The sequence below is a fragment of the Vombatus ursinus genome, unplaced genomic scaffold (genome assembly GCF_900497805.2).
Source record: "Vombatus ursinus unplaced genomic scaffold, bare-nosed wombat genome assembly UNPS02006874.1, whole genome shotgun sequence".
Taxonomy (NCBI): Eukaryota; Metazoa; Chordata; class Mammalia; order Diprotodontia; family Vombatidae; genus Vombatus; species Vombatus ursinus.
In genome coordinates this window covers 5164119-5191263 of record NW_020946652.1, presented here as the reverse complement: position 1 = coordinate 5191263, position 27145 = coordinate 5164119, and the positions used below count along the sequence as shown (strand labels likewise).

The 27145-nt window shown below is 47.1% G+C and overlaps 1 protein-coding gene across 1 annotated transcript in view; it reads left to right on the top strand.

The window, feature by feature from the left end:
* MB21D2 (Mab-21 domain containing 2) overlaps positions 1–26779 on the top strand; it is a 104271-nt gene extending 77492 nt beyond the window's left edge. Inside the window, exon 2 of the mRNA XM_027848703.1 lies at positions 23792–26779. Within this exon, the coding sequence (XP_027704504.1) occupies positions 23792–25056 (1265 nt within the window). The 3' untranslated portion in view covers positions 25057–26779. The remainder of the gene's footprint in view (positions 1–23791) is intronic.
* Positions 26780–27145: the final 366 nt, after the last annotated feature.

Genomic DNA, 27145 nt, shown 5'->3' with positions numbered 1-27145 from the left:
CCTTGACTCTCTTTGTGGGGCTTTTTGCTTATTTTGAAAGCGTAAGATCAGCTCGTTTTATTTTCATCTTGTGCTTGTTAGAAATGATGAAGTCGAGGGGAGCAGATGGCACCATCTCCGTTATAAAGATTAGAAATCTGGGGCACAGGGAGATTGGGACTGGGATGAGGTCAAGCCATTACCTCCTGGCAGAGGCAGAATTAGACTAGAAGACCCTGCATTCCCAGCCCAGAGCTTTTTTCTCTACAACACCCATTCCTCTCTTGGACGTGTCATTTAGCCAACTCATAATATGTAAAGCACAAAGAGGACTCATTACTGAGGTGTTAAAAACCTGAGATCCCAAACTTGGCAGGTGGGGAGCAGTCCAAACGTGTCACAGAGGGCATGGGGGCATAGAGTCCGCTGGGCCAACAGTCTCTGTCAATATCCTTTGGGACCCTCGGTTCCCTGGCCTCACCTTTCTGCTGGAGCTTCAGCCGAGTGCCAAAGTGACCCCTTGTAAGCCTGGCAGGAGAGGAGAGAGCCGTGAGCTCTGTGACTCTGCATACAAAGCATGCCACCGCTGGGTGACTCACAGCTGCTCTCAAAGACAGTGGGGGTTGGGGGAAGAGCACTTTGGATGGCATGATGGTGGCTAGAGAAAGTGAGAGCTCCAAACAGCTTTCATTTTTAAATTCCATTTACAGGTAGCGCAGGCAAAGCACAACAACTCGTATGAGAGAGTGTGTTTGCTTTTCCTAACAGCCTACACTTCCCTCTGAAAGTGCTCCTGTATTTCATGGCAGGCTGTTCAATGTCAGAGCTTCTTGGGTCCAGGAAAATGAACACACATTGGTTCTGGATCTCCTGGGAGACTGGGAAGCCCAGGAACAGAAATCCTCCCAGGAGCAGCCTGTCAGGGTTGGTTTGCCCCACACTGACCTGGGAGAAATTCTGCCTTGGATCACAATCACTTTATTCCTACAACAACCCTGAGAGATATTTGAAGACGAGGAAACTGAGGCAGCAGAGGGGAAGTTGCCTGCCCACGGTCACAGAGCTAACAAGTGTCTGAGGCCAAATTTGAGCTCCAGTCTTCCTGACTCCAGGCACGATTCTCTCTGCAGTTCCTTGTGTCTAAGCACTCAAGAACACCAAAAGAGGTCCCTAAATGGAGCAGGATGAATGCTCCAGATTCTCTGGCTGATGGGGGACAAACCTTGTGACCAAGAGCCTCTGTCTACTACAAATCCAGACTCACCAGGCAATCTTTTGAGGAATCCAAGGAGGGAGGGGGTTCCAGGTCCTTGGCTACTGAGAAGGCGGCCTCAGCTGGGCAGATGTGAGTCTCTGTTGGGATCCCCTGGGAATGCATGACCTTTCTGGTGGATCAGTCAGCTGGTCTCTGCCTTCTCAGTCTCCCTCTGGTGAGTTGGGAATAGTGAGAGTGAGTCCTCCTGCTCCACGCCCTGCTGTGGTAAATCGCTAAAAACCTCTTCTTCCTCTTCTTCTGTATTTCCATGGGTGGGTGATTGATCTGTGCGGGCTCATGGGCCAACCCATCAGGCCTCTCATCTCTGATTCTTGCCTATGCCCTCTCACATCCTCCACAAATTTGTGCCAGGTCACATGTTTTCTTCTCACGTTCTTTGGGTATTGGTGCCATACCCAAAGTGTCCATCTGTCACCCTTCTCTCATGCCACTTGACTTTTCTACTTCCTCTTCCAGTTGGACATTTCCTTAGTAAGACTGGTCATTTGTATAATTTCTTCTGTGAAAGTCATATTGGGTTATGTGCTGCTCCCAACATACATCCGTCATGTGGAGTCTCACAGAACCGCAATGTCAAAAGAGATCTTAGGAACAAAAATATCTCCTATGTGATATCCCCAGTGAGTAGCCACCCAGCCTTTACTTGAGGGCTTCCAGAAGGGGTAAGGGCGGGACACCCATGGATAGCCAAGCCGGGAGAGTTGTAATTGTTGGGGAGTTTTCTTTGGTTTCTGATTTGTTTCTTCTTGTATCAAGCCTAACTCTTCCCCTCTGAGATGTCTACCCATTTGTTCCTAATTCAGCTTCCCAGGACCCAGAAGAATAAGCATGTTGAACTTGGAATCAGAAAGACCTGAGTTGAAATCCTGCCTTAGACACTTGACTAGCTATGTGACCCTGAGCCTCAGTTCCCTTATTTGTGGAATAGAGATAATAATCGTCTGTGCTTCACAGAGTTATTGTCAAGATCAAATGAGGTGACGTACGCGAAGTGCTTTGCAAACAAACCTTAAAACACTCTGTAACTACGAGTTCTCATTTCCCGCACAACAGCCCTTCAGATCGTTGGAGGCGGTTGTCACATTCCCTTCTTCTGACTGTCCATTGCCACCATTCCCTTCACTCTGTACTCGTATAGGGTGGACTGCACCCTGTCACCAGCCTGGGCTTCTCTGGACCCTCTCCCACCTCTCACTGTCCATCCTAATGGTGCTGAGAACTGACCACAGTGGCACAGCTAGGAGATCACGAGAGCAGAGCTCAGCCAGGCTGTTACCTCCCTTTCCCCAGAAGCTGCACCTCTCTAAATGTAGCCCAAAGTCCCATTCACTTTTTTGCACTCTTGACTCTCTCTGTGTCCACAAAGTTCCTTAGCCTCTGCCAGTGAGGACAGAAAGGGGAAGCTGAGGATGAGCCCCTGGGCCCAGGTGAACCCAGTCTGGCTGTAGAGCACTCAGGAAAAGCCATTTCCTTCATATCCTTTTAATGCCATTTTAGTTAGCTGCCGTGATATCAACTTCTTTTACTGGTCAGTGGCCAAAAGACCGGAGGAAAGGAAGGCTGTGTAGCTTCACCACGCCCTGGACACCGCACTGTGGTAGAGACAGTTCATGACTTGGAGGAAGATTTCCAGAGGGGAAGTGAAGTTACTTGTTGCCTTACTCATCCACTCTCCTTCCCCTTGTCCCTCCTGCGGCCCCAAGATGTCATTCTGTAGGATCGGAGCCCAGAATGGGAGCTGGAAGGGACCTTGGAGGCTGCCACTTGCCACCTGAGGTACCATGGCTGTTTTCTCTGCCTCCTTCATTCATGTTGGTTCTTCGTGGTCCATATTTCTGCTCTTCACTGACCAGCACCTGTACTGTCGTCCACCTTTTGGGTTTTCCTCCATTTTCCTGCCTTTCCTTTTCTGCTCTTGTCACCGATCCTTTGATATTCCAGCCTGGCCAAATCCTCTTTCATCATGCTCTGCAGAAGAATGCATCCCGGCCCATCAGGCATGATCTCGGGACTGTTATCCTTGTAGCTATGTGTTCATTTGCTGCTGGAGCCTGGTGGCTTCTTTGCTTTTGAGAAACTTTAGGTTTGGAGTCCAGGAGGTCAAGAGGGAAGTGTATTTTTCCAAGTCCAGAGCCATATTAAAACTGGGAGACCAGAGAGGTGAGGGTTTATTGTCTGTGTGGTAATGATGATAATCATGGAGGAGGAGACAGCTTCCTAACACACATGACATTGAACTGGACGTGGAAGTATATGGAGAGAGTCATTGGAGGGCATTCCAGGCAGGCTGGAATAAAAGGGAAGACGTGGGTGGGGATAACGGGATTGTTGTGGACCCATTGGGAGAGTGGCCAAACCGGGCCAAGTTTTCATGTTGCGGAGTACGGAAGAAGAGATTGCCTTGGACATTGGAGGGTGTACAAGTGTCTGTCTGTATCCACTACACTGACAGTTCCCCTCCCTACCAGTCATCCACAGGCTTAGATTGTAGGGAAGTCTAAATGGATCCCAATGACTGCGAGTTTGGAATTGGCCCAACGGGCAGTGTTCTGGATTCACTGGGGTCATTGTTTATCCTTCAGGCCCCAGTCTTGTTTCTCTGAGGTCCTGCCTGGTGGGCTGCCCCTTATTACCCTGGTCAGTACACTGCCCTGTTCTTCCAGCCCCATGGGCTTGTGCAAGAGATACATTCAGTTCAGCTATGTTTATTTATTCACTGTCTGCTTTGTGCAGGGCACCGTGGTAGGTGTGGAGACCCAAAACCCCATGAAGCATCAGGCAAGGGGTGATACTGCAGTCAGAACAGAGCCACGTCTGTCTCCATCTGTCTGTTTATCTAGTAATTATAGAGGTTCTCCCTCCCCACCTCCTCACTTCAGTATCTTAGAATGCCTAGTGCCCTTCAAGGCTCAGCTCAGGAGATCTTCTGGGGGGGCCCTGGTTGCTAGGGGACCCTTTCTCCTAAAATGCTTTGTGTTTACTTCTCTGGGTGTCTGTTGTAATCTTCTTATGAAATGCAAACTCCTTGTTGGTAGGGGCTGGGTTTTTTGAGGGAATGAGGGGGGTGGGCAGTGGTGGTGGCATTGTTTCTGTATCCCCAGCGTCTGGGTCAGTGCTTGGCCCATAGTAAATTCCTAACAAATATCCCTTATTAAAGATAGATGATAGATAGAGGGATCTATGTAGATATCTCTGTCTCTTTCTATTTATAAAAATAGACCTTTGTTTTATATATATATATATATATATATATATATATATATATATATACACGCACATATATATTTATATTATACACACGCATACACATACACACACACACATACATATAGATATATAGATATGTGTGTGTGTGTGTAATATATATGCTCCTATTTCCCTCTGAACTCATCCCAGATAGGCCACTTTGCCATTTCTCCTCTGTGGCACTTTCTTTTTTTTTTTTTCCTGCGGCACTTTCTATTGCAGGATCTGCTTAGGGATCCCTTGCATCTGTGAGGGACGCATTTATTTAAACCCTAAGTAGAGACACTTAGAAATTCTCCAGCTGCAAGTCATTGCAGAGATTATCAGGTATTTATTTATACAAAATGTGTTCAAAATAAATTGAATTAATTTTGTGCAGCATTAATCTAAAGAAAATCAAATTTTGTTCATTCTCAGTAGAATTTTAAAGAGATATTTGTAAACCCCATTCCTCCCGCTTTGCCATGGAGCCTTAGGACTTTCATAAATGCAGCCCATGGTGGTAGTTCTGAGGCAGGCTTTAAGTTCAGGTCGAAGTCCTCCCAAGCTGCCTAAACTATGAGGTCTTATCCTAAAGGAAACACACTTTTTTTTTTTTTTTAACACTGAGACAAAATGCCCAAAGCTAACTCTAGATCTATGTCGTGAAGAGCTTAGAACTCAGCATTTGAAGAACATTGGAACTCAGACCCCTCCTGTCTACAACGAGCTAAGGGATTATTGCATCCTTAGCCATAAGGATGATGTGGGGTGGTACCCAGACACTCTTGTGAAGAGAGGCCAGGGAACAGAGGGACCTGGAAAACTTGGTTTCCAGGACCACCTCCGCTGTATACTAACTGGGTCAGCATGGGCCAATCAATCCGTTTCAAAGCAGCAGGGTGTTGCGTACAGACCTCATGACCTCTCTGGGCCTCAATTTCCTCATTTGTAAAGTGGGGATATTAGTAACAATCACAAGATTATGAGATTCCAATGAGATCACACACATAAAGTGCGTTGTACTCTCTGAAGCACCTCAGTTGAGGAATATAAGCTATTTTAAAAATCATCATTGTCCTTAGAGCAGGAGACACAATTTTAAGGGGTGACCTAGTTACTTTGGCATGTGCTGGGGGTGGAGGTGGGAGGGTTGGCACGGACATTCCAGCCTGCATTCCACGTAACCCGTTTCTCTGTGTTTCCTACAATGCTTTCCTTCCTTCTCGTCCTCGGCTCGCCAGTCCCCTGGACTCTACCTCCGTCCTCCATGCTTAGTATTTCTAAGTTAGGAGGAAAGCTCCGTCACGGGCCTTCTCCTTCCCTTTTCCTGTAGTAAGGTGTACTTACAGCCTTACTGAGGACTTGGAGGCTTATCAGTTTGTTCATTTAGAGAAGGAAGAAGTAGAGAAAAGAGGGGACTCCCGGGAACTTTCTGAGAGTGAGATGGGAGGGAGATTGTACTGGATCTGTGCTCATTCCCCTCAGCCTCGGAGGTGACTTCTGCTAAGGACAGAGAAGTGAAAGCCACAGAGGAGAAAGTGAGTGAGTGTCACGGGCCAGACCACGTTGCCGTCCGGCTGTTCTGGCTTGCTTTCTGAAGCTCTGGTATTGCTTCTCACAGCTACTCGGGGGAGCTCCCACTTGTGGGTCCGAAAGCTGGCTCTAGCTGGTGGGGAGTGTATTTCCGAGGTCTTCAAAGCCGGTGACTTTATCTGACACAAAGCAACACACATCACATAATCATAAGTGCCGTGTTTTGAAAGCCACCCTTTGAGAGAGATTTCAGCCTCGGCGAGTATCATTTGGCACGCTTGCATTGGCGAGTGGGTTGAATCCGTCGATACCCTTAAATGAAGGTTCAGCCTGTATTTCTTCATTTCCTGCTGTGTTTCAGGGCACCAGCATCCTGGGGAAAAGCAGGCAGAGCTTTCCTCTTCCAGGTGTCCCACTGAGAACAAAGCCTGCCCAGTTTGTGAAGGGGTCACAAAGGCAAAGGCTTCAGGTACCACGACTTTTCTCCTAAGCCAACTCCAGAAGCCGCTGCAGCTCCTGGAAGAGGATGTTTAAAGCCTTTTCAGCCATTTTCATTGAGGTCTTGAGCCTGGCTAATTTTTAAAATCCAATTTCATGTTCCTTCCGTGTCCAGCAATGACCAGGCCACCCTTAGCTTAGACTGGAACATGATTCACAAGTTTGCTTGTTAGTTCATAGGAACACTGGTCTACAGTTGAAAGACATCTTGGAATAGATCAAGGCCCACTTCCTCATTTTATAGATAAGGAAATTGAGAAAGGTTAGGTGACTTGGCCAGCCTCCCACAGCTGCTAAGTGCCTGAGACAGGATTTGAACTCAGGTCCCCCAGATCTAGCCTAGTTGCCTCTAACGGGCAAGTTGGGACATGTTTTCCCATATAAATGGCCGTTAGTCTCCCAGGCAAGCTCACCAAGATCAGTCGAAACCGAAGTCAGGAGCTAGAACTGTCTTCAGGGAGGCTTCCTGGGTGCTAACAGACCCTGTGAGAAGGATGAGGAGAGTTTCTGCCACCTTACCTTTGGGTAGCAAGGACCGCAGGCCCCATGTGGAAACAGGAAAGCACCAAGTACACCCTTCCTTTTGGCATTTTCTTTTTCGCTCCTCCCTACCGTGCCCCAGTCCCTTGCTCCCCAAGAAGCCCTGGAACCCCCTTCCTGCTTTAACTTATCTATCACAGCATCCCCACCCACCTAGACCCATCCTCCCAAGAGGGCTTTCTGCTCTATAATGATCCCTGTGCTCCTCCCAACTGAAATCTCCCTTTAAATTCAACATTTTTTTTGAGACCTAATCCATCTACTGGACTGTGCCCACGGGTAGGAGGTGTGTGTGTGAAGAAGTCTGATAACTACCAGGCAATGCGATGTTGGGGCTGCATAGACCTGGGTATTTTTTAAAAAAGGACCTTTGCTAATGCAAAGTAAGCTTTCAATTGGGTGTGGGGAGTGATCGGGGAAGGGATTTCAAGTCTAAACAAATGAGTCCCCAGTACTTAGGAGGTGCCTTTGGGGGGGCTGTCCAGCGGCCTGGGCCAAGCTCCCCGAGGAGAAGGATACTGCCTTACTCAGTTTCTCCTGGCTTCAGGGGAGGGACTGGTAAGCCTTTCAGCACGAATGGGTCGTTCTTAGCTTTGGGCAGTGACTGCCTCTATGGCGTCTGAGTCACTTTACTCCCGGAAACACAAGGATTTGTCCATAATTGTCACTGCTTATGGAAAGATGGGACTTTGCATCCTCTACCAGGCCCATGTATATTGGATGTCTCTTTTAGTTGACTAGGGCCTAAAAAGAAGGCCATTTCATGCAGGAAGGAGCATTAGAGCTGGTCTGTCTAGGGGTTTTAAATATGTGGTTTGTGGATTCCCCAAGGGTTCTGTGGATGTATTTCAGAGGGGCTGTGAACTTGGGTAGAGGAAAATACATCTTTAATTCCATGAATCTGTAACGGAAATTTAGCACTGCCTTCAGTTATGAGTTTAAACAACAACAACCTTCTTCTGAGAAGGGGTCTGTAAGTCTCTCCAGATCATCAGGAAAGAGTTCCATCACACACACACACACACACACACACACACACACACACACACACAAAATTTTAAGAACCCGTGATCTAATTTAACCTCATTTTGCTGATGAGAAAACTGAGTCCCAGCAAAGTTCAGAGTCACACAGCTAGAACGTGTTTGGGGCAGGCTTGGAACCTAGGTCCTCTGATTCCGGGATCCAGCCCACTTTCCACTGCCCTGTGCTGCTCTATGGGATGGAAATTATTTGTCCTGTTTCAATATGAGTGCCCCCCTCTTCTGGTCCCTGAATCCCTGTAGCATTTTCTGTCTGGTTACCCATACTGGGGCTCTCCTCTATCCCACATAGTTTAGATGTTTCAGCATCGGTTTTTTTCTGTCTAACTGGACCAGTAAGCTCTGTGACCATGTCCTCTGTTTCTTCCACTCCCTTCCCATGCCCACACTTGATGAATGAATAAAATGGAAGAAAAGTAGATCTCCCTACTCAATTCCACATGCTGCTGCTCTATCAAAAAACAAAAACACAAAACAGCAAAACCACACACATCTGAAGTCACAAATAGCAATCAAGTCAGTTGGAGTTTGGGATAACTATTGAAAAATACTGAGGCTGATTCTCTTCAGAGCTCTTTTATCTGAGGTATCTATCTTAAGCGTCCTGTTCTCCACACATCTATAGAAAGAGGCAGAAATCATAGGAACTCTCACCCCCAGATCTTCATATTCCAAAGCTTCATTCCTTTGTCCTATTTCCTTTATTCTCAGAGGGCAGCACAATTATTTTTATTTTTATTTTTTTATTTTTTAAAATTTTTTCTTTTTCTTTTTTTCTTTTTTCTTTTTATTTTTTCAGTGGGATTGCTCTAAGTCACCCAGCCACAGTGTTCAGAACGAAGGTGATAATCCTCACGTATTTTTCTCTGGTCAGACAACATCTGGAGTCCTGCATCAGGTTCTGGACACCGCAATTTAAGGAGCTCGTAGATAAGCTGGAGAGTGTGGTAGGGGGAGGGGAGACATAAGTAGGATGGTCAAGGGTCTCCAGTTCATTTCTTTGATGATGGAACCGAAGCTTGAGAGGTTAGGTTAAGTTGCACAAGGTCGCACAACTGATGAGTATCAGAGCTGAAGATTAGAACTATGTCGTCTTGTTCCCAACCCAACGCTCTTCCTACTAGGCCGTGAGTTTTCCCAGAATGTTAGAGGTAGCTTTTCGGTATTTGTTTATGGGGCTCTTATGCCCCAGAGTATGATCAGTTTTTGGTAAATTTGTGACCCAGCTGAGCAATATGGGAACTCCCTTTTGTTCCCATTCAGTAATTGACAGAGAGCTATCTGTTTTTTTTTTTAATTCTATTTATATTCTTAACTTCTTTTTTTATCTTGTTAGATTTGTCTATCTGAAAGGAGGTACACTGAAGCCCCTCCCTCCAAAAATTTTACTCTTATTAGAGGTAGCAAGTAGAATACAGGAGCATATGCATCTGGGAAAGGCATCCTAGACTTCAATTCTTGGTCCCATGACTTTGTGTAAGTCATTTGCCTCTCTGAATCTCTGGGTCTTCAACTAGAAAAAAGGGAGGTTGGGCTAGATGAGCAATATGGTCTCTTGCAATTCCTACAGACACTGTTTCTGGTGCCATGTTTGCTCTTGACATAAGTCAGCAAGGAAGAATGAAGGACACTTGGCCTTCCACCGTCAAAGTGGTTTTGGTTGATGTCTCTGCAAACATAGCCAGCACTGGCTGAATGGGGACTGAAAACAAACTCTACACGCCAGGGCTGCTGATTGCTTAGTGGTTCCCGGCTGGGAGGGGAGGGAAGGCAGCTTGAGTGCCTTTGTCCTTGCAGAGCCCAAGTCAGCCGGGGAGCTGGAGGCCTTCTCTGTGCTATTTCATCAGCCTGTCTGAGGGTCAGATCGATTCTCCTGGAACAGATGGCAGGTCATTTAATTGCCCTCAGCCTGGCTATGAATCCCAGACCATTCTTTTCTCACCAACTCCCTTAAAAATGTTTCTTCCATGGAGCTTCCTCCTCTACCCTGGGAAAGTGACTCCAATTTGGAAATGCCTCTTGACAGATCCAAAATTACCATCGGCGCTGTCAGGGGCTGTCATTTCAGGGAATTGAAACCATATCCCATCCCCTCCTGCTCATTTTGCATCATTACTCACGAAAGCTTGTTCTCCTTCCTGGTTTTTTTTTTTTTTTTGGTTTGTTTTTAATCTGTTCCTTGAGATATTCCTATGAGCTTTTAGTGAAAGTGACTGTCTCTAGAGCCCACATATTCCACCACTTCCATTTGCCAGGTATTCTCAGGGCCCATTAACAGCTTCCTGCCGTGCATCCTCCTCTCCACCCCCCATTTTTGTTCGTAGCATAGCAGAACTGTCGGGCTACAAAGGGACCTCAGCGATCACCTTCTCAGGCAGTGCCCTCTAAACTTGGATCTCCCCCAGGGCTCTGTCCTAGACCTGCCTTTCTTCTCTCTCTCTCTCTCTTTCAGGAAAGGTGCTGCCTGAGTTGCATCTTTGAGGAAGGGAGGGACTCTGGAAGGCAGAGAGAAGGCTGGACAGCAGCCCTGTGTACTGGGGACAGCCAGTGCAGCTCTGGAGGTGGCAATGGAGGGCTTTGAGGGAAGAGCAGAGAGAAAGCCAGTTTTGGACAGAAGGAATGATGTCCAGTGAAGGTGGAAAAGTAGATGGGCTGAAGCTGGATTTAAAAGCTAAGAAGAGCTTACGTTTTAGCCTAGAAACCACAAGGAGTCACAGAAGCTGATGGAGCAGAGGAGTGACCTGGTCTAGATCCTTGTGCACAGAAAACCTCTTGGAACGCACCATTGGCTTTGGATCTTTGTCAGTAGCATGCCGCGGTTGGCATTTCCCAATATTTAGAGTTAGGCTGCCTTGAGAGGCAATGAGTTCCCCATCACCAGATATCTTCAAGGAGATCCAGCTATCTGCTGGTTGGGCATGCAGAAGTGGTTCCAGTACAGGCCTAGATTAGGTGAGATGTCCTCTGAGGTCCTCTCCAACAGTTAGATTTTGTGACATGGTACCCAGAAGACTGGATTGAGTCCGGCTCTGTGCCGCTTGGCAGCTCATGTCCCCTGTCTGGGCTTCTTCTTCCTCCTCGGTGAGAAGAGGGCACTGAGATGGTTTCTCTCTCATCTCTTGTTTTCTGCCACCCTCTTTATGACTTTTCCCAAGCAAAGAAATGCATTAAAACGCACTCACATTTTTCTTTTCCCTTAAACAAAATGGAAAATCTAGCATCATGAGGTTTTGGAAAGGAGCTTATCCGTGTCTGGATATTTAATCCATTCTGTCTGGAGCCTTTTCTTTTCACTGCAGTGAAGACTGATGAGCCTGGAGACTGTAAGACCCCATTTACACAGTGCTCTTTCAGGTGCCCAAGACCTGAAGTCTAATTGTGCCAGTCACTTGGAGGTTCATTTTAACGTTTCCAAATGAACCCTGCGCTTGATGCCCATTGACCTGCGAGGACCCTTCTTAGCTGGAAAATGCTGTTTTGGTATGCTGTGGGGACTGGGGAAGGGCAGCTGTCTGTCACTCAGCTTGGCAGCCCTAGGGTAACATGCCAGCAATCAATCACTCAGGTTGTGTTCCAGACTAACTCTAGTCACCCAGCCAGCCACTAATCCCACCGGAAAAATGCTGCCTGGGTTATCGTCCCCAGGGAGGGGGGTGGGGTAATGGGATGGCAAAGGCGTGGCGTCCACCCCTGCTTCTTCTTCATCCTGAGCCCGTGTTGGGACGTTCAGAAAGAGGTGTTCCGTGTCCCCTCTTCTTGGAACTTTAATCCCTGAGGACCACAGAGGGAAAAAGAGCTCAGACAAAGCACAGCTTCCCTTGGAGCCATGGGCCCTCGAGAGAAAGTGCCTGCAGAGCCCACACTGGCTGTAGAGGCCAAATGCCCTGGGTGTGAGTGGGCTCACACCCACTGCTGTGGGCTAGTTATGCCTCCCCAGCTGGCTTCCCAGACCAGCCTCTTGTGGCATGGGGGATAGAGTGCCGGGCTTGGACTCAGGAAGGCCCGGATTCAAATCCCGATTCTTACCAGTCATACCTTGTGACCTCGGACAAAGCCTGTGACCTTTCTAGATCTATTTGTTTATCTATAAAGTGATGGAGGCCTTTCTAGAGCTAAGTTAGTGATCTTGAGGACCTTGTAAAGAACGTCTGAATCCAAACTTCACAGAACAAATCCCTTTAATAAAAAGATTTGTTCTGTAAAACTTGGACTCAGTCAAAAGGCCGCACCCGAGGACCTAGAGGCCCCATGTGGCCCCAGGACTGCAGGTTCCCCACCCTGCTAAGCCCTCCCTTCTTCCTGTTACTGCCAAGGGTGCCATCATTCTTCCAGTCGCCCGGGGTTAGAACCTGGGAATCTTCACTTTCTCCTGTGCCCCGCATCTGATTTATTGCCATGTCTTGTCCTGTGGCATCTTTCATATCCGCCCCCTTCTTTCCTCTGCCACGCCACTGCCTGGCTGCAGGCTCTCATCGCCTCAGGCCTTGACTGTTGCAATAGGTTGTTGAGACAAGTGTCTCCTGACTCCAATCCCTTCTCCCCTCAGCCGCCGCATTAACCTTCCTAAACCACGAGTCTGGCCGTGCAACCCCACAACTTCATGAACTCTAGTCCTTCCCTGTCACCGTCAGGATCAAACGTCAGATCTTTAACGTTTAAGGCCCTTTATAACTTCAGCTTTCTCACTTCTTACTAACTTCTCTCCCTCCCCAGCATTCCTGCCCACTACTCTGTGATAGAGCCTCCCTGCCCTCCTTACTTTTTCTTGAATAAAATAAGACGCACCTCTCTTGGCTCCATCCGGTTTGCTTGGCCATCCCTCGTGCTCAGAACTCTTTCCCTCCTTCCCTCTGCTTCTTGGATTCCCTGGCTTCCTCAAGTCCCAGCTAAAATCCCACTTCCTATAAGAAGCCTTTGCCAAACCCCTCTTACTTCTAACACCTTCTCTTTCTTAACATTTCCTCTTTATCTCGTACAGAGCAGGCTGCACATGGTTATGTGCGTGTTATCTTCCATGTTATCTTGTGACTGTGTAAAGGACCGCAAAGGGTCTTTCCCCTTTCTTTTCATCTCTAGCTCTTAGCACAGTGCCTGGCACACAGGGGGCACTTAATAAATGCTTATGCATTTTTGCTGGTACGCTTTCTGCTGCTTCTCATGTAGTGTGCAGTCAGAGAGGCCGTGTGTTTCACCAAAGCCCATCGGGAATCTCGGTTTCCCTTTGGCTCATCCACGAGCTCAGCTCTTCAGGATGTGGGCTGCGTTGTTGCAGCCATATGGCGTTGCTGGACAAATATTAGTATTCAGAATGATGGCCCTTTGACTCAGGCAGAAGATGGCCTTGTTCAATGTGCTGCCCGATTTCTCCAAGTCTGTCCCCTCCACTTACATCGAGGCTCTTCCCACTCTGGCCCCTTCCTGTCTTTCCAGGCTTCCTACGCTTGCCTCCCCTTCCTGCAATCTCCATCCCCTTGCCTATTTCCTGCTCCTCTGGCTCCTGACTCTGAATATTTCTACTGATTTGTAGATTCCTCTCCCCTCCCCTCTGTCTCCTGGCTTCCCAGGCTCAATCCCACCCCCACACCTACTGATGCCTATTCATCGTCTCCCTCGTTAGAGGGTGAGCTCTTTGAGGGGAGGGTCAGCTTTGCCTTTCTTTGCGTCCCAGCACTTAACATGGTGCTTGGCCCCACGGAGTAACTAGGCTCAAGAGAAACTATATCAAATTGCAAGCCGTCTTGGGGTTGGGGAGGGGAGAGATGGAGAGAAAATTTGGAACTCAGAATCTTACAGAAGTGAATGTTGAAAACTAAAAACACATAAATTAATTAAAAAAAATAAATGCTTATAACAGACCTGTGGAAACCAACCCTACCGATCCTTTAAGGCCAAAGTCCCCTGAGTCCCCAGGCACCAGGGTCATCTGCGACAGCTTTGCTTCCACACACCTCTCTGTAACACTATGCACGTCTATTAATTGTCGTACTCTCCCTATTGTGCTTTCTGTCTCTATTTTCCTCCAGTCCATGGGTCCTCACCCCTAACAGACTGCTGACTTTTGGAGGGCAGAAGCTGACTGGTTTGTCTCAGGAGCTTCCCAGAGTCCTTCACAGTAGAAAAATAGAACTGGTGTTCAGTAAGGGTTGGTTGAATTAAATTGAAACAATCCTGTAATCTGTTTCAATTCTGATTCTTAGAAAATGTCTTTCTTCAGGAATTTCTAAGAACTTTTTCTTTTGAAACAAAATGATCAATAGCATAAATAAATGCCTACTAATAATCATTATTATGGCTACAGTAATAATTAACATTATATTTAGAACTAACGTTTGTACTTTCCTGAAGTTCTGCAGTATGTTACTGAGGCCTCTTGATGGTGTGTTGGAAAGAGCACCGGACCCGGAATCAGGAAGACCTCTGTTCAAATCCGGTCACAGACACTTACTAGCTGTGTGATCCTGAACAAGTCACTTTACCTCTGTTTGCCTTAGTTTCCCCATCTGTAAAATGTAAATAATAGTAGCACCTAACTCTCAGGGGTTTTTGTGAGGATAAAATAAGATTATATATATATATATATATTTTTTTTTTGCAAGGCAATTGGGGTTAAGTGACTTGCCCAGGGTCACATGGTAAATGAGATAATATTTGTAACTAGAGCACTATATAAATGCTAGCTATTGTTATTAGGCATTGTAATGAGCATATTGGAGACAAGGCTGTCAATCTCTTGATGGTAAGGTGTTTACAAACAAACGACGATTTTCATGGAATTCTGGGTGCAGGCAATTGGTTTCGATCCACTAGTAGCATAGCGAGGAGATGGCAGCCTTCTGTTGCCCAGCCAGTCAGGGACCCAGCTGAGAGGAAAGCTTATCTCCTTTGCCTACTTTCATGGATCGGCGCCTCTTCCCTTCTGGACCCAAGACCCAAGGCTAGATGCCTGGCACATTACAAGCATTCCGTAAATCCTGCGGAATGAATATTGGATGAGATTGGTCGAGGAGTGGAGGGGGAGGCTAGAGAGAAGTAGCTGTGCTCCCGAGGGACCCCAGGGCTCTCTGAGGGAGATTTCAGATGTGACGTGGGAAGTGATATGTGAGTAATGTTCTTGTGCCTGGAGACTGGACAGTACTTTGACTGAGCTGGCAGTGGACTGGTTTATGGCTCTGGAGCACGGAGGCTCCTCAGGGATTATCTAGTCTAGTGGCCTTTTGTGAAGGGGAAACTGAGGCCTATTGAGGCCGAGTGACCTGCCTGACAATTGTTAAGTGCCAGGTTTCATCCCAGTTTCTCTAAGTCTTTAAGGTTTTGTCTTTTTTTTTTTTTCCTTTCCACTGCATCAAAAAAGATGCCTCCTGGCTCTCACCTTCTGGCTCATCTCCTGGCTTGGAATTCCTTTTCCAAAAACCTTAAATCCCAGGATAGTATCATTTTTTTTGTTTGTTTGTTTGTTTTTTTAAATAAGGAAGTCATTTTGAAGTGAAAGGGGTGATTCGTTCAGGTATGATGCTTTTGGGTTGTTTCTCCTAAGCTTGAAGGGCGCTCTCTCTCTCGCTCCCTCCCTCTCTCTCTCTCTTTCTTTCTCTCTCTCTCTCCTGGATGGCAGATCTCCCTCCCTTTCTTTCCTGGGGCCCGGAAATTCTCTGACATTCTTCTCTGGCTCTGCTGCTCCCTCCCCCTTTTCCCTGGTACCTGAAGGTTCATTCATGAATTCTTCATGGCATCGATGCAGCGATCTGAAGCTGCCTTCCCCGCTAGCATGCATTAAAAATTCAGTGGCAATGAATTGTTCATGATGCCGTAACAAAACATCCCTCAGACACAGCAGGGGAGACCTTGGGCTTCTAGCCTATTGGACTTACTGGAGGAGAAGTGTGTCCTCCCTGGGGCTCTGGGTGGGCAGCAGGCTAATAGTTAAAATGGCTGGGAGCAGGTCCTGACGTTGGGAAGCTACATCTCTGTGGCTTCCTCTCCTCGGCTGGTCAGTTAGCTTAGTTAGTATTAGGAGGGCGGGGTGGGAAGGAAGAGTCTGTAAGGAAACTCTTGATCATAGAAGGTACAAGGCCAGATGGATGAGTGCTTAGAACATCGAATTTTGGAGCTAGGAGGGACTTCGGCACATGGAAACATCATAGCTAGTGAAGACATAAATAAAAGACTGTCAGAATTGGAAGAGAGCTTGTGATCTAGAACATAGAATGCTGCATCTGAGCAAGATTGTTTAACATAGAGCCGGGAGGCAGCCTAGAATGTGGAATATCAGAACCGGAAAGGACTTTAGAACATAGAATGTGAAAACTGGAAGAGGATATTGAACATGGTGTTCAAGCTGGGCTGGACCTTAGATCCTAATAGAGAGTGTAACAGAGCTGGGAGGGACCTGAGAATCCTCAAGGACATGATATGTCAGAGCTGCAGAGAAGATGGAGATCTAGCTTAGTGTTGCCCTCGAGAGGGCAAGTGACTTCCCAAGGTCACAGAACCAGTCACCAAACTACACCTCGGTGTGCATGTGGAGGTGTGTCAGTACATGAGGGTTTGATCAGAGGCTTAGAGCTGAAGGGGGTGGGGGGAACAGAGGTCAGATAGTCCAAGTTCCCATTTTAAAGAAGAGGAAACTGAGGATCAGGGAAAGGGAAAGGATTTGCCAAAGCTCACACAGGGGAAAAACAGTGAAGGCTTGATTTGAACCTGGCTCCTGTGGTTCCCAAGGATGGCCCTCCCTCCCCTGAATCACAGAGCTTCCTCTAATATCTTCTAGATGATGTGCTAGCCCCCAGTGCGTCCTACAGTGTCACTTTACATTTCCCTGTGCATTGTTGAATACTTTGCCACACTCCTGCTCACCATCCTTTTCTCTACCACATTCCCAGATGGATGTGGCTCTCCTTGACCCCTTGTTCCCAGGACTTCCAGCCAGAATTCCTTCCCTCCCTCCTGTTTGCTCTTTATGGGTGGCAGGAGGGTTGTGCTTGGGAGTCATAGGAGCTGGCTTGCCTTTGGGGAAAAAAAAAAACTGAAATAGATTCTAGCGTGGAACCTGAGCATAAAGTGGTGTGTGGGGACATCTGTCGCCCACAAGAAGAACTGTTCATGTTCAAAAAATGAAAGGAAAGGCTTCCTTTGTTAGAATAGGTTTGTTCTCTCTTGCCTTGAGTTTTTAGGTTGGTGCCACCACCCTCAGATATATGGGAAACCAGAAGTCCCTGCCTGGTCTTGGAGAATGTGACAAGGGGCACAGGAGGTTGGAGGTGAGAGTGAGATATGACCTATCTGAGCCTCCCTCCATTCTGTGGTGGTGTGCTAGCTACCCTAGACAGACCAGATACAATCTGAACACGTGAAGGTGTCTAAGCACTCTCACAATGGTATGAGGGGCCCCTGGGAAGGAAGGTGGTGGTTCTGATGCCTTGTATCCAGAGAGATCTTCATGTACATGAATGATGGATGGACAACATTTTATGAGTAGAAAATGGCAGATGCTAAATAATCTTGTCTCTCCCCACCCTGGACGCCATGGATTTTGTTTTTTTCTATTGTTTCGATTTCCACAATTTTCCCTCTCCTCCCCTGTTCAGATAGCCATCCCTTATGACCAAAAATAAAAATAAGAGTACATTAAAAAAAAAAAAAAGAAGGGGCACGCCCCTCAGAAGAGTTCAGCAAACTGGCCAACACAGCCACAGAGTCTGACAGCATGGACAGTGACCCACCCCAGCATCACAGAGGAGGCTCCTGTTCACATCTGGATTTGAGTAGATGACCTCTGAGACCCTTCCTGACTTGGTGACTCATAAATGTATGGTTTTTTTGTTCCCACTCTACCAAGTTACTGTTAATGTAGGCAATCCAGGGAACCTCTCAGAACCTTGTTTTCTTCATCTGTAAAATGGGTATAATGATATTTGGGGATTTAGTGTGTAATTTATAGATTTTTTTTCACTGTTCCTCATGGGTACATTCATGATGCCTAAGTCTGAAGAGGTTAGCTGTTTTTAATGAGTAATAGACCTTAATGGAAGGGTCTAGAGTGGCCATATGCAGAGAGAACTTTAATCTCTTCTCAGTTATCTTGGCCCAGGACAGCATTCCCTCAGGTAGCCAATGAAAAAGACAACCAAACAGTCCCAGATACCCCAGGAGCAGAACAAAGGGAACCCGCTACCATGGCGGCTCCTATCACCTGACCAGGGGTACTCACACTAACACCATTGTTGGCCTGGGCATTGGAGGCATGGTCTTCTCTAGGTCTTTAACTGGCCACTGGCCGGTTCTTCTCCTTGCTCCCTGGGATGGCCGCCATCTTTGTGAGTGATCAACTATGTGTGAGTTTAACCTGGCTGGCAACCATTTACATTCCTCTGGCACGATGAATTTCCTTCAATCTATCTGGCTGGACCTTCTTTCCTCTTTGTCTTCTAGGCTTTTTCTTTCCAGCCAATCAGGAATAGTTAAACCTTCTCAGCAATAGACATTCTAACAGGCCCAGCAATCAGAACTTTTGCATTCAAAAGAGCTTTGTCTTGTACCATAGTCACTTTGGAGAACTGTCCCCTTACTCCAGCAGAGAAATTTCTGATACTTAGTACATTTCTAAAATCCCTCCTTTAAGATTGACTTCCACAGCAAAGCTCATCTCCCGTCTTTGTGGACAGCCTGTGTTTTCATCCAAAGTGGTATTACTAACCTCTTCTTCTCCCTACGCCTACCCCTACTCCATTCACCAAACCTCATTCCCACTGATCTTCCCCTCTTTACAAAATGATTCTGTTCTTCCATTAGCTCATCTCAGCTTAATGTTGAGCAGGCAGACAGATGTGCTTTCTTCATACAAGGGGGTGCACCGGGTCTTTCAATGGAGAAGCGTATACCCTAATATTTAACTTTCTCACCCTGTCCATTCAATGCCCTTCTAAAATTCTCTGGGGTTCAGTTTTCTCATCTGCAGAATAAGAATAAAACATTGCATACTGCTCAAATTGTTAGAATGGCTATTTTTTTTTTTAAAAGCATCTGATTTGGAAGGTACCTCAGAGGTGTCTTGTCCAAACCATATCTGACAGAATCCAAAAACAAGATGTCCCCAAAGTCAGTGCCATTGCAGCTTAAAACTGCATTAAGACCATTGGGATGCCTGGTCTAGGTAGATCACTAAATGCAGAATAAGTTGAGGACAGGAGAAGCATAAGCTGGCATAGATCCAAGCAGGGTTGCTAGAGGCGGTATCAATGGGCCTGAGCCTTGAAGGAAGGTAAATATTCAGAGAGGCAGGAGGGCTTTTTGGCATGGAGGACATCCCTGGAGGTAGTCTGTGGGATGGTCAGTTGGTGCTGGTGCTCAGAAGAGAACATAGCCCCTGAGATGTTGTCTGACCAAGGCACTTGAGAGATGGTCAGCAGAGACTACCTGCTCTGTGTGTTGGTGGATGTGGGAGGAAACAGGCAAGGGGAGCACAGTGAGAGAATTGGTGGGGAGAGATAGAAGCGTGCTTCAGTTCCTGCCCTCCAGGGGCTCACCCTCAACCTGCCAAACCTGAACCAAAGAGCCCATGCGTGCTGGTAGCATTTGGGGCACAGAGTTGAGACTCTGTCTATTACAAAACCTAACTCAGAACTGACCTCTCTTGTATTCCCTGGAGAAATACAGCTGGAGATGGAGAATTCAGCTGAGGCTGCTGTGGGTGCTCCAGATGCTAAACGAGAGTGACCGAGGAAGCTCACGGTTCCAGCCAATACTTGATGACTTGCAAATTGGTGGCTACTTTGCCTCATGCTGTAGGAGAGGCCTTGACTTCCCTGTGCAAAGTTGAGGTCATCAAGAGTGGAGACTGGGGGGAAAGAAGTCTTCAAATCCACCCTCCTGGCTCTTCCTGAAAAAAGCCAGGAAGATAAAACCCAAAGGGAAGGGAGCTCAGTCTGCTTTCCCAGAGGCTTCCTGTAACTGAAGACTCCCAATGATGGGCAAAAGCTCAGCAGAAGAAGCCACTCACATGCCTTTCCTTTGTTGCTCCAGCAACGGGCACCCTGGGAGGTCCAAGAGTATTCCTTCTGCTTGTGCTGGGGAATAACTGACTGATCACCTGGGCAGGCGAAATGAAGGAGTGCTGCCCTTCGCTTCCACGAAGATCGCCCTGTCATTGATGCTATAACTCAGCACCATCCCTCATCCTCTCAGCTCCCTGGCCTGGCAGAGTAAAGGAGACAGCTCAGGGGTGCGGAAGATGGAGCACTGGGCTGGAAGTTGGTATTGCCAGACCTGAATTCAAATCTGGCCATAGACACTTCCTAGATGTGTGACCCTGGGCAAGTCACTTAACTGCTTTATGCCTCAGTTTCCTCACCTGTAATAATAAGAACACCAACCTCCCAGAGTTGTGAGACTCAAATGAGGTAACATCAGGAAGGAATTTCTATAGTGTGTAAAGTGTTATATGAATGTGTGCTGTTATTGTTATCGGTATTAGGCAAAGGGAAGGGAATAAGCATTCATATAGTGCCTTCTGTATTCTGGGCACCATACTAAGTGCTTCTATAATGAATAATATAATAATGATATCTCATTTGATCATCTCCACAACCCTGTGAGGTAGGTGTTCTTATTATCCTCATTTTACAGTTGAGGAAACTGAGGCAGGGAGCAGCAAGCTAGTAATCAACTGAAGCTGAATTTAATCTCAGGTCTTCTTGATTCCTGACCCAGCCCTCTAGCTAAGGTGCCACACGATTGCCTCATTATTACTAAATCACAGTCCATTTAAAATCCATCCACCCTCCTTGCTAATGCCGGCTCATTTGTACCTGAAGCTTATCCTTTAAAAGTACCTAAGGAGAATATTTCCATTTGGCCAACCCAGGGGAAAAGCTATACCTGAATCATCTGGGGAAAAAGGAAGGAAGAGAAGGGAGGAAGGGAAGAGAGGGAGGAAGGGAAGAGAGGGAGGGAAAAAGGGAGGAAGGGAAGGGAGGAAGGGAAGAGAGGGAGGAAGCAAGGGAGGGAAAAAGGGAGGAAGGGAAGCAAAGAAAGGAAAAGAAAACCTTCCTTCAAATGGGTTAGCCAGGACACTAGTTAAATGCAGGTGTCCCAAGGGATTCCTTTCAGGAACATTGCGTCCTGGGGACTTTGCTTCTCTTCCCTAAGGACTTTCCAAATGAGCCTCTGGATCTTTGCAGAGTTGCTGAAAACTCTTCTCTGTGACATCTGTCTCTGGTTACACTCCCTCAGGACTTTTCCAGTTCAGTTTGCACTTTTTGTTGGCTGTTCACACTGAGCACTTTCCATTTGCCCGGTTTCTCCTCTCTCCCTTCAGCCCTTCCCCCTCTGTCCACCTTGATTCCTGAGCCCCTTCGTCCACGGACAAGCTGGACTCACTGGAGCAGTGCAGTGAGAGGGGATGTGTCTGAAGGTTTCCCAGGAGTAAACGCCCCTGCCCAGGCTGGAGACAAAACTCACTTGTCTTCTGGCTTCTGTGTCAACATTTCAGGTAATTTGTCATTCCATAAGCAGATGTTTCCTCTACCTTGGAAAAAATGTAAAATTCTAGACTGATTTCAAATCGCGACTACTTTGGAAGACTTGCTCAGATCCATATTCTCTCCCAGTCCTCTGGGTAATCCCAAATCATTTCTTTCCCTACTTGTTTTAGGGACTTTGCTCATTTTTTTTTCCATTTCTTCCTATGGCCCCAGGAGGGAGGTGCAGACTGGGACTGAAGCCTCCAAAATATCCCATTTGATGGATAAGCTCCATGAAGAAGAATTGATTCACTTAGTCTTGTTATGGCAAGATTGTTTCTGAATGGGGTTTGAGCTTGAATTAAGTTATTATTTCTGACAAACCAGAAGAAAAATGGTGCTTAGAGTGAGGTGTTCTCTCATCTCCGGTGAATGTGTTGGTCTGGAGTACTGATAGGAGGGGGATGGGATGGCAGGATGATTGAGTCACATGCTCTTTGATATGTGTATGCGTATGCATTGAGAACCGGGCCTCGGCCATGCTGCCGCCCATCAGGGGGACCATTGGCATGGCATTTGCCGAGAATCCAAGAGGACATGGGAAGAACCAGGAGGAAAAGTGAGTAGGACCTTCTGGCGGGCTTCCCTTCTACCCTTCTAATGTGCCAAGTGGAAATGCACTGAAGCTTCCAGCCAGGAGAGGGCCCTGCATAGGCTTCAGTCCCAGCCTCTTTTGCTTCTCTGACTCTCTTCTTTTAGTTATTCTGAGAAAGTTCAGCAGCCGCACAGTCAGTGTCAACCTTTCCCAGTTATTAAATGACTCCCTTTGGTCAAGGCCAAAAGAAAGCTTGGCCAAGCTCTGAGGCCAGGAGGTCAGATTTTCCTCTCGGATTCTACAGATTTTTGTTTTTTAAAGTTGATATTTCCTCACATAATGGGTGATGGGGATGGGCGGATGGGGAATGGGGAAAAATGAATCTCCATAGATCAATTTAAAAAGTCAGCAGAGCAGATTTAGAACATGTCAAGAGCCGTGAGGGAGATTTTGTAAAACTAGGATCAATGTGGTGCCAAGTGTGGAGTTGGGAAGAGCTGGGTGTGAATTCTGCCACTGATGTACCAACTGGGTATCCATGGGCAAAGTCCTTAACCTCTCTCAGCTTTGTTTTATATGTTTGTTGCAAAATAATTACCATCTGCATCAGGCCCTTGACAGGGAGTGTCTATGACTTTCAGGCCAACAAAGTCAGACCACAAAGCCATGGAGATGGTACCTACCCCCCCCCCCCCCCCCCCACACACAGGGCTAATGGAAAGGCCCAGTGGTCCCAACCTTGAGAGCAATGAAGAACTGCTCTGCCTGAAAATCCCTTACCCTGGGATTGGACTGATGGAGAGCCTCTCTGCACTTAGTTGAGATACTCCTTGGATGGCATCACCCAAGAAACTGGAAGCCACCGGGGCTAAAGGGTACCTGCCGATTCTTGCTCTCTACTGCCATGATTGCCAAGAACCCAAGGGTCATACCCATGCTGGGGTGATTCATTCAACTCTGAAGTAAACTAAATATTGGTGCCAAAACATATGGATGGGGCCAGGAGGAAAGTGGGGGGAGAGACAGAAACAGAGACAGAGATGGGAGGGGGGGAGACCCAGAGACAGAGAGACACAGAGATGAGAGAGAAAGAGGGAGGGAGGGAGGAAGGAAGAGAGAGAAAGGACTTTTTTTTTTTAAGCCATCAGTGGAGCATTGGATTCTGCATTTACTTAAAGGAAGCCAGTAGAAGATCTACATTATAGATGACCATTTTTAATATCGTATGATTGGCTTTGAAATCACTATATAGTCATTTCATCCTTCCATTCACCATAAGGGAAAACAAAGCAAAACAACCATATAGTTGGGGCCAAGGCTGGCTCCTGGCCTCCACCAGAGTCCCCTCAGCTGAGGTCTTTCCCATGAGACGATGCCTACTTTCCGATGGACAGAGTGCTAAAGTCTGAAGGCTGTTTTTGTATCAGAACCAAGGACAGCAGCATGATACAGAGGAAAGGCTCAAATTCTACCCTGACTTCTCTGCCTTGGGACAGGTCACTTATCCCCCCTAGGCCTCAGTTGCCTCATCAGGAAAATGGAAAGCTTCCCTAGAGGACCTTTGAGGTTCCCTTGGGTTCTCATGAAGTACCTTCTCATGATGTGGGAATGGTCTCTAAAGTAGCTCTTTCTTTCTCTGTTTTAGGAATGGTGCAGAAATTGGACCAGAAACTGCCTGTGGCCAATGAGTACCTGCTCCTCTCTGGAGGTGTCCGGGAAGGTGTGGTTGACCTTGACCTGGATGAGCTGAACGTCTATGCCCGGGGCACTGACTATGACATGGACTTTACCCTGCTGGTGCCAGCCCTGAAGCTGCATGACCGGAATCAGCCCGTGACTCTGGACATGCGCCACTCGGCTCTGTGCCACTCCTGGCTCAGCCTTCGACTCTTCGATGAAGGCACCATCAGCAAATGGAAAGACTGCTGTACCATTGTGGACCACATCAATGGGGCCACCAATTACTTCTTCTCTCCTACCAAAGTGGCTGATTGGTTTTATGATTCCATCAGCATCGTTCTCTCTGAGATACAGAAGAAGCCCCAGAGAGGGATGCCCAAAGTGGAGAAAGTCGAGAAGAATGGGACGATTCTGTCCATCATTCTTGGGGTGGGCAGCAGCCGCATGCTCTATGACATCGTCCCAGTGGTATCCTTTAAAGGCTGGCCCGCAGTGGCCCAGAGCTGGCTCATGGAGAATCACTTCTGGGATGGGAAGATCACTGAAGAAGAAGTCATCAGCGGGTTTTATTTAGTGCCTGCCTGCTCCCACAAAGGTAAAAAGGACAATGAGTGGAGGTTGTCCTTTGCCAGGAGTGAAGTCCAGCTTAAGAAATGCATTTCCAGTAGCCTCATGCAAGCCTACCAGGCTTGCAAAGCCATCATCATTAAACTCCTCTCCCGCCCCAAAGCCATTAGCCCGTACCACCTGCGGAGCATGATGCTCTGGGCATGCGACAGGCTCCCTGCCAATTACTTGGCCCAGGAAGACTACGCGGCGCATTTTTTACTGGGCCTCATCGATGACCTCCAGCACTGCCTGGTGAACAAGATGTGTCCCAACTACTTCATCCCTCAGTGCAACATGCTGGAGCACCTGTGTGAGGAGACAGTCATGCTTCACGCACGGAAGCTCTCCTCCGTGCGCTCCGACCCTGCCGAACACCTGCGCACCGCCATCGAGCACGTCAAGGCGGCCAACCGCCTGACCCTCGAGCTGCAGCGGCGAGGAAGCACCACCAGCATCCCCTCCCCCCAGTCCGATGGTGGGGACCCCAATCAGCCCGATGACCGATTAGCCAAAAAACTGCAGCAGCTAGTGACTGAGAACCCAGGGAAGTCCATCTCCGTCTTCATTAACCCTGATGATGTCACCAGGCCGCATTTCAGAATCGATGATAAATTTTTCTGAGCTTTTTGACTGACTTGTTTTATTTTCTGGTTTTGATCCTAAGATTTCCATGGTGTTTAGTGTGTATGTGTGTGCGTGTATGTGTGTGTGCGTGTGTGTGAATTCTATCTGTTTTTTACGTGTCCGGCACAGGTTGGATCTGTCGAGAACAGCTGCTTAAAACAAGGTTCGTGGGTCTTCAAGATGGTGCAGTTTCTACAACAGGACATGACTATCTCGCATTCAGCCTTTGCTTTTTCTCTTCCTCCTTTGTGACTGTCATGTTGGTGTTCTTTTGGGGGCTGGGGGCTGGTCCCAGCTTCATTCTGGTTCTTTAAAGGAGGACTAGAGCCATTGCTGCAGATGCCCAGGGTCTTTCCAGCGATCTTTCCCTCCCCTCCTTCCCTTCCTTCATGTCGAGCTCTTGGTGGCAGTGGGGAAACAATCTCCTCACACGGAAGAAGTCTATTTTTGTCCGGGGCTTTTTTTATTTTTAATGAGCTTCCATCACTTGGAATGCTGGAGAGAATGTTCTGAGAAGGGAACCAAACAAATGCCTTGACGTTCCCCCTGAACCAGCCTCCCTGTCCAGTGCTCTGAAGGGCTTCTCTTTTTTCCTCCACCAAGAAAACACATAGACTTTAAAAATGATTAAATGCTACAAATGGTGTAGCCTCGGAAGCAATTTCTTTGAATGTAATCATCCTCAAAGCCAATCTTGTGTGGTTTAGAGGGTGATCTTGCCAGTTTTCCAGGTGGAATAGGTTGACTGAATGCTAGTTGTAGTGGTGTAATTATTTGAAGCCTTATTTAAATCCTATTAAAGAGCGTACCATTGTTAATGTTATTTGCACTAATGAAATCTCTGCCATTGTCTTAGTCCTTGTACGTGTGTTCCCACCTCGATGACCATCTGCCGGTGAAATGCAGCCGTGTTGTCCCAGAGTCCTTCCCTGGAATCAAACTGGAGCAATCTTTTGCATTGGTTGTCTTCTCCTTTAGAAATGAGGTCATGTTATGCCTGCTTGGGCTTTCCTGCCTGAGACGTGTTTTGAAGGTAGTTGCCTGCAATTCGAATAATTACCCAAAGTTCAAGTTAAGAGACATCGGTTCCATCAAGTGTGCACACTTCTCCTGGGGCAGAGAAAGGCCACCTCTGGGATCACTTTTAAAAATAAATGTTGTGAGAATGGAAGCGGTCCTGGCAACCGAGCTCCGCATACTAGATGTGGTACCAGCCGTGTACAAAGCAGAGTTGGATAGGGCAGGACTACGGCGGGCGTTTGGAGACCATGGCCATGCACAGGAAGATGTTTTGCAATCTTGCTGAATAGAAAGAATTCTCTGGCGTCTACATCAAGTACAGTCCTTGGCTCCTTTTTTAATGTAGAGGTAACTCTAAAATGAGGTACTGTTGGCTTGGACAGAGAAAGCCAAGGATGGCCTGTCTGCTGCCCAGCTGCCCATCCAAGGGTCAGGCAGCTTCAGCTCCAAGAGTCTCCCTGCTCTGCTGGATGCCCAAGATGGCGGCTAGAGCCAAGGGCTCCTTCAGCATTCCCTTGGTGACCTCTAGCATTCAGAAGTTTACAGGTCTTATCTTGGTTGAAGTTGGGTTTTGCAGCCTTGGGGTTTGCATGGGAATTAATGTTATGTTTATAAAAGAGAATGAACTTAATCAACCATCTTAAGTCAAAGACAGGTCAAACAATGATAATAAAAAACAGAAATTTTCTGGCTTCGAAAATGCTTGCGTGTGTGTATGTGTGGCAGGTGGAGGGGAGCAATATAATCCAGAAATGCTTTTTATGTCAAAGCCAAACATTCAGAGTGGAACTGACGCTTGGCCTGGCATTGACATATCTAGAAGGAAGAGCTATGTATTTGCTTCCATTAACACACATGTGTCTCTGCCTCCATTCATGATCCACATCTTATGTCAACCAGATGTGGACGCTTAGGATAATACAGCCATTTATAGTGACGACTCTTGTGTCCTGTCTGGTAAAAAAAAAACAAAACAAAAAAAACCCCCCAAATCAAATTTCATGTGACATTTTTAGATTGTGCCAAAGATGAAAAAAGATTTTGATGTTATTAGCTAAGCATTCCA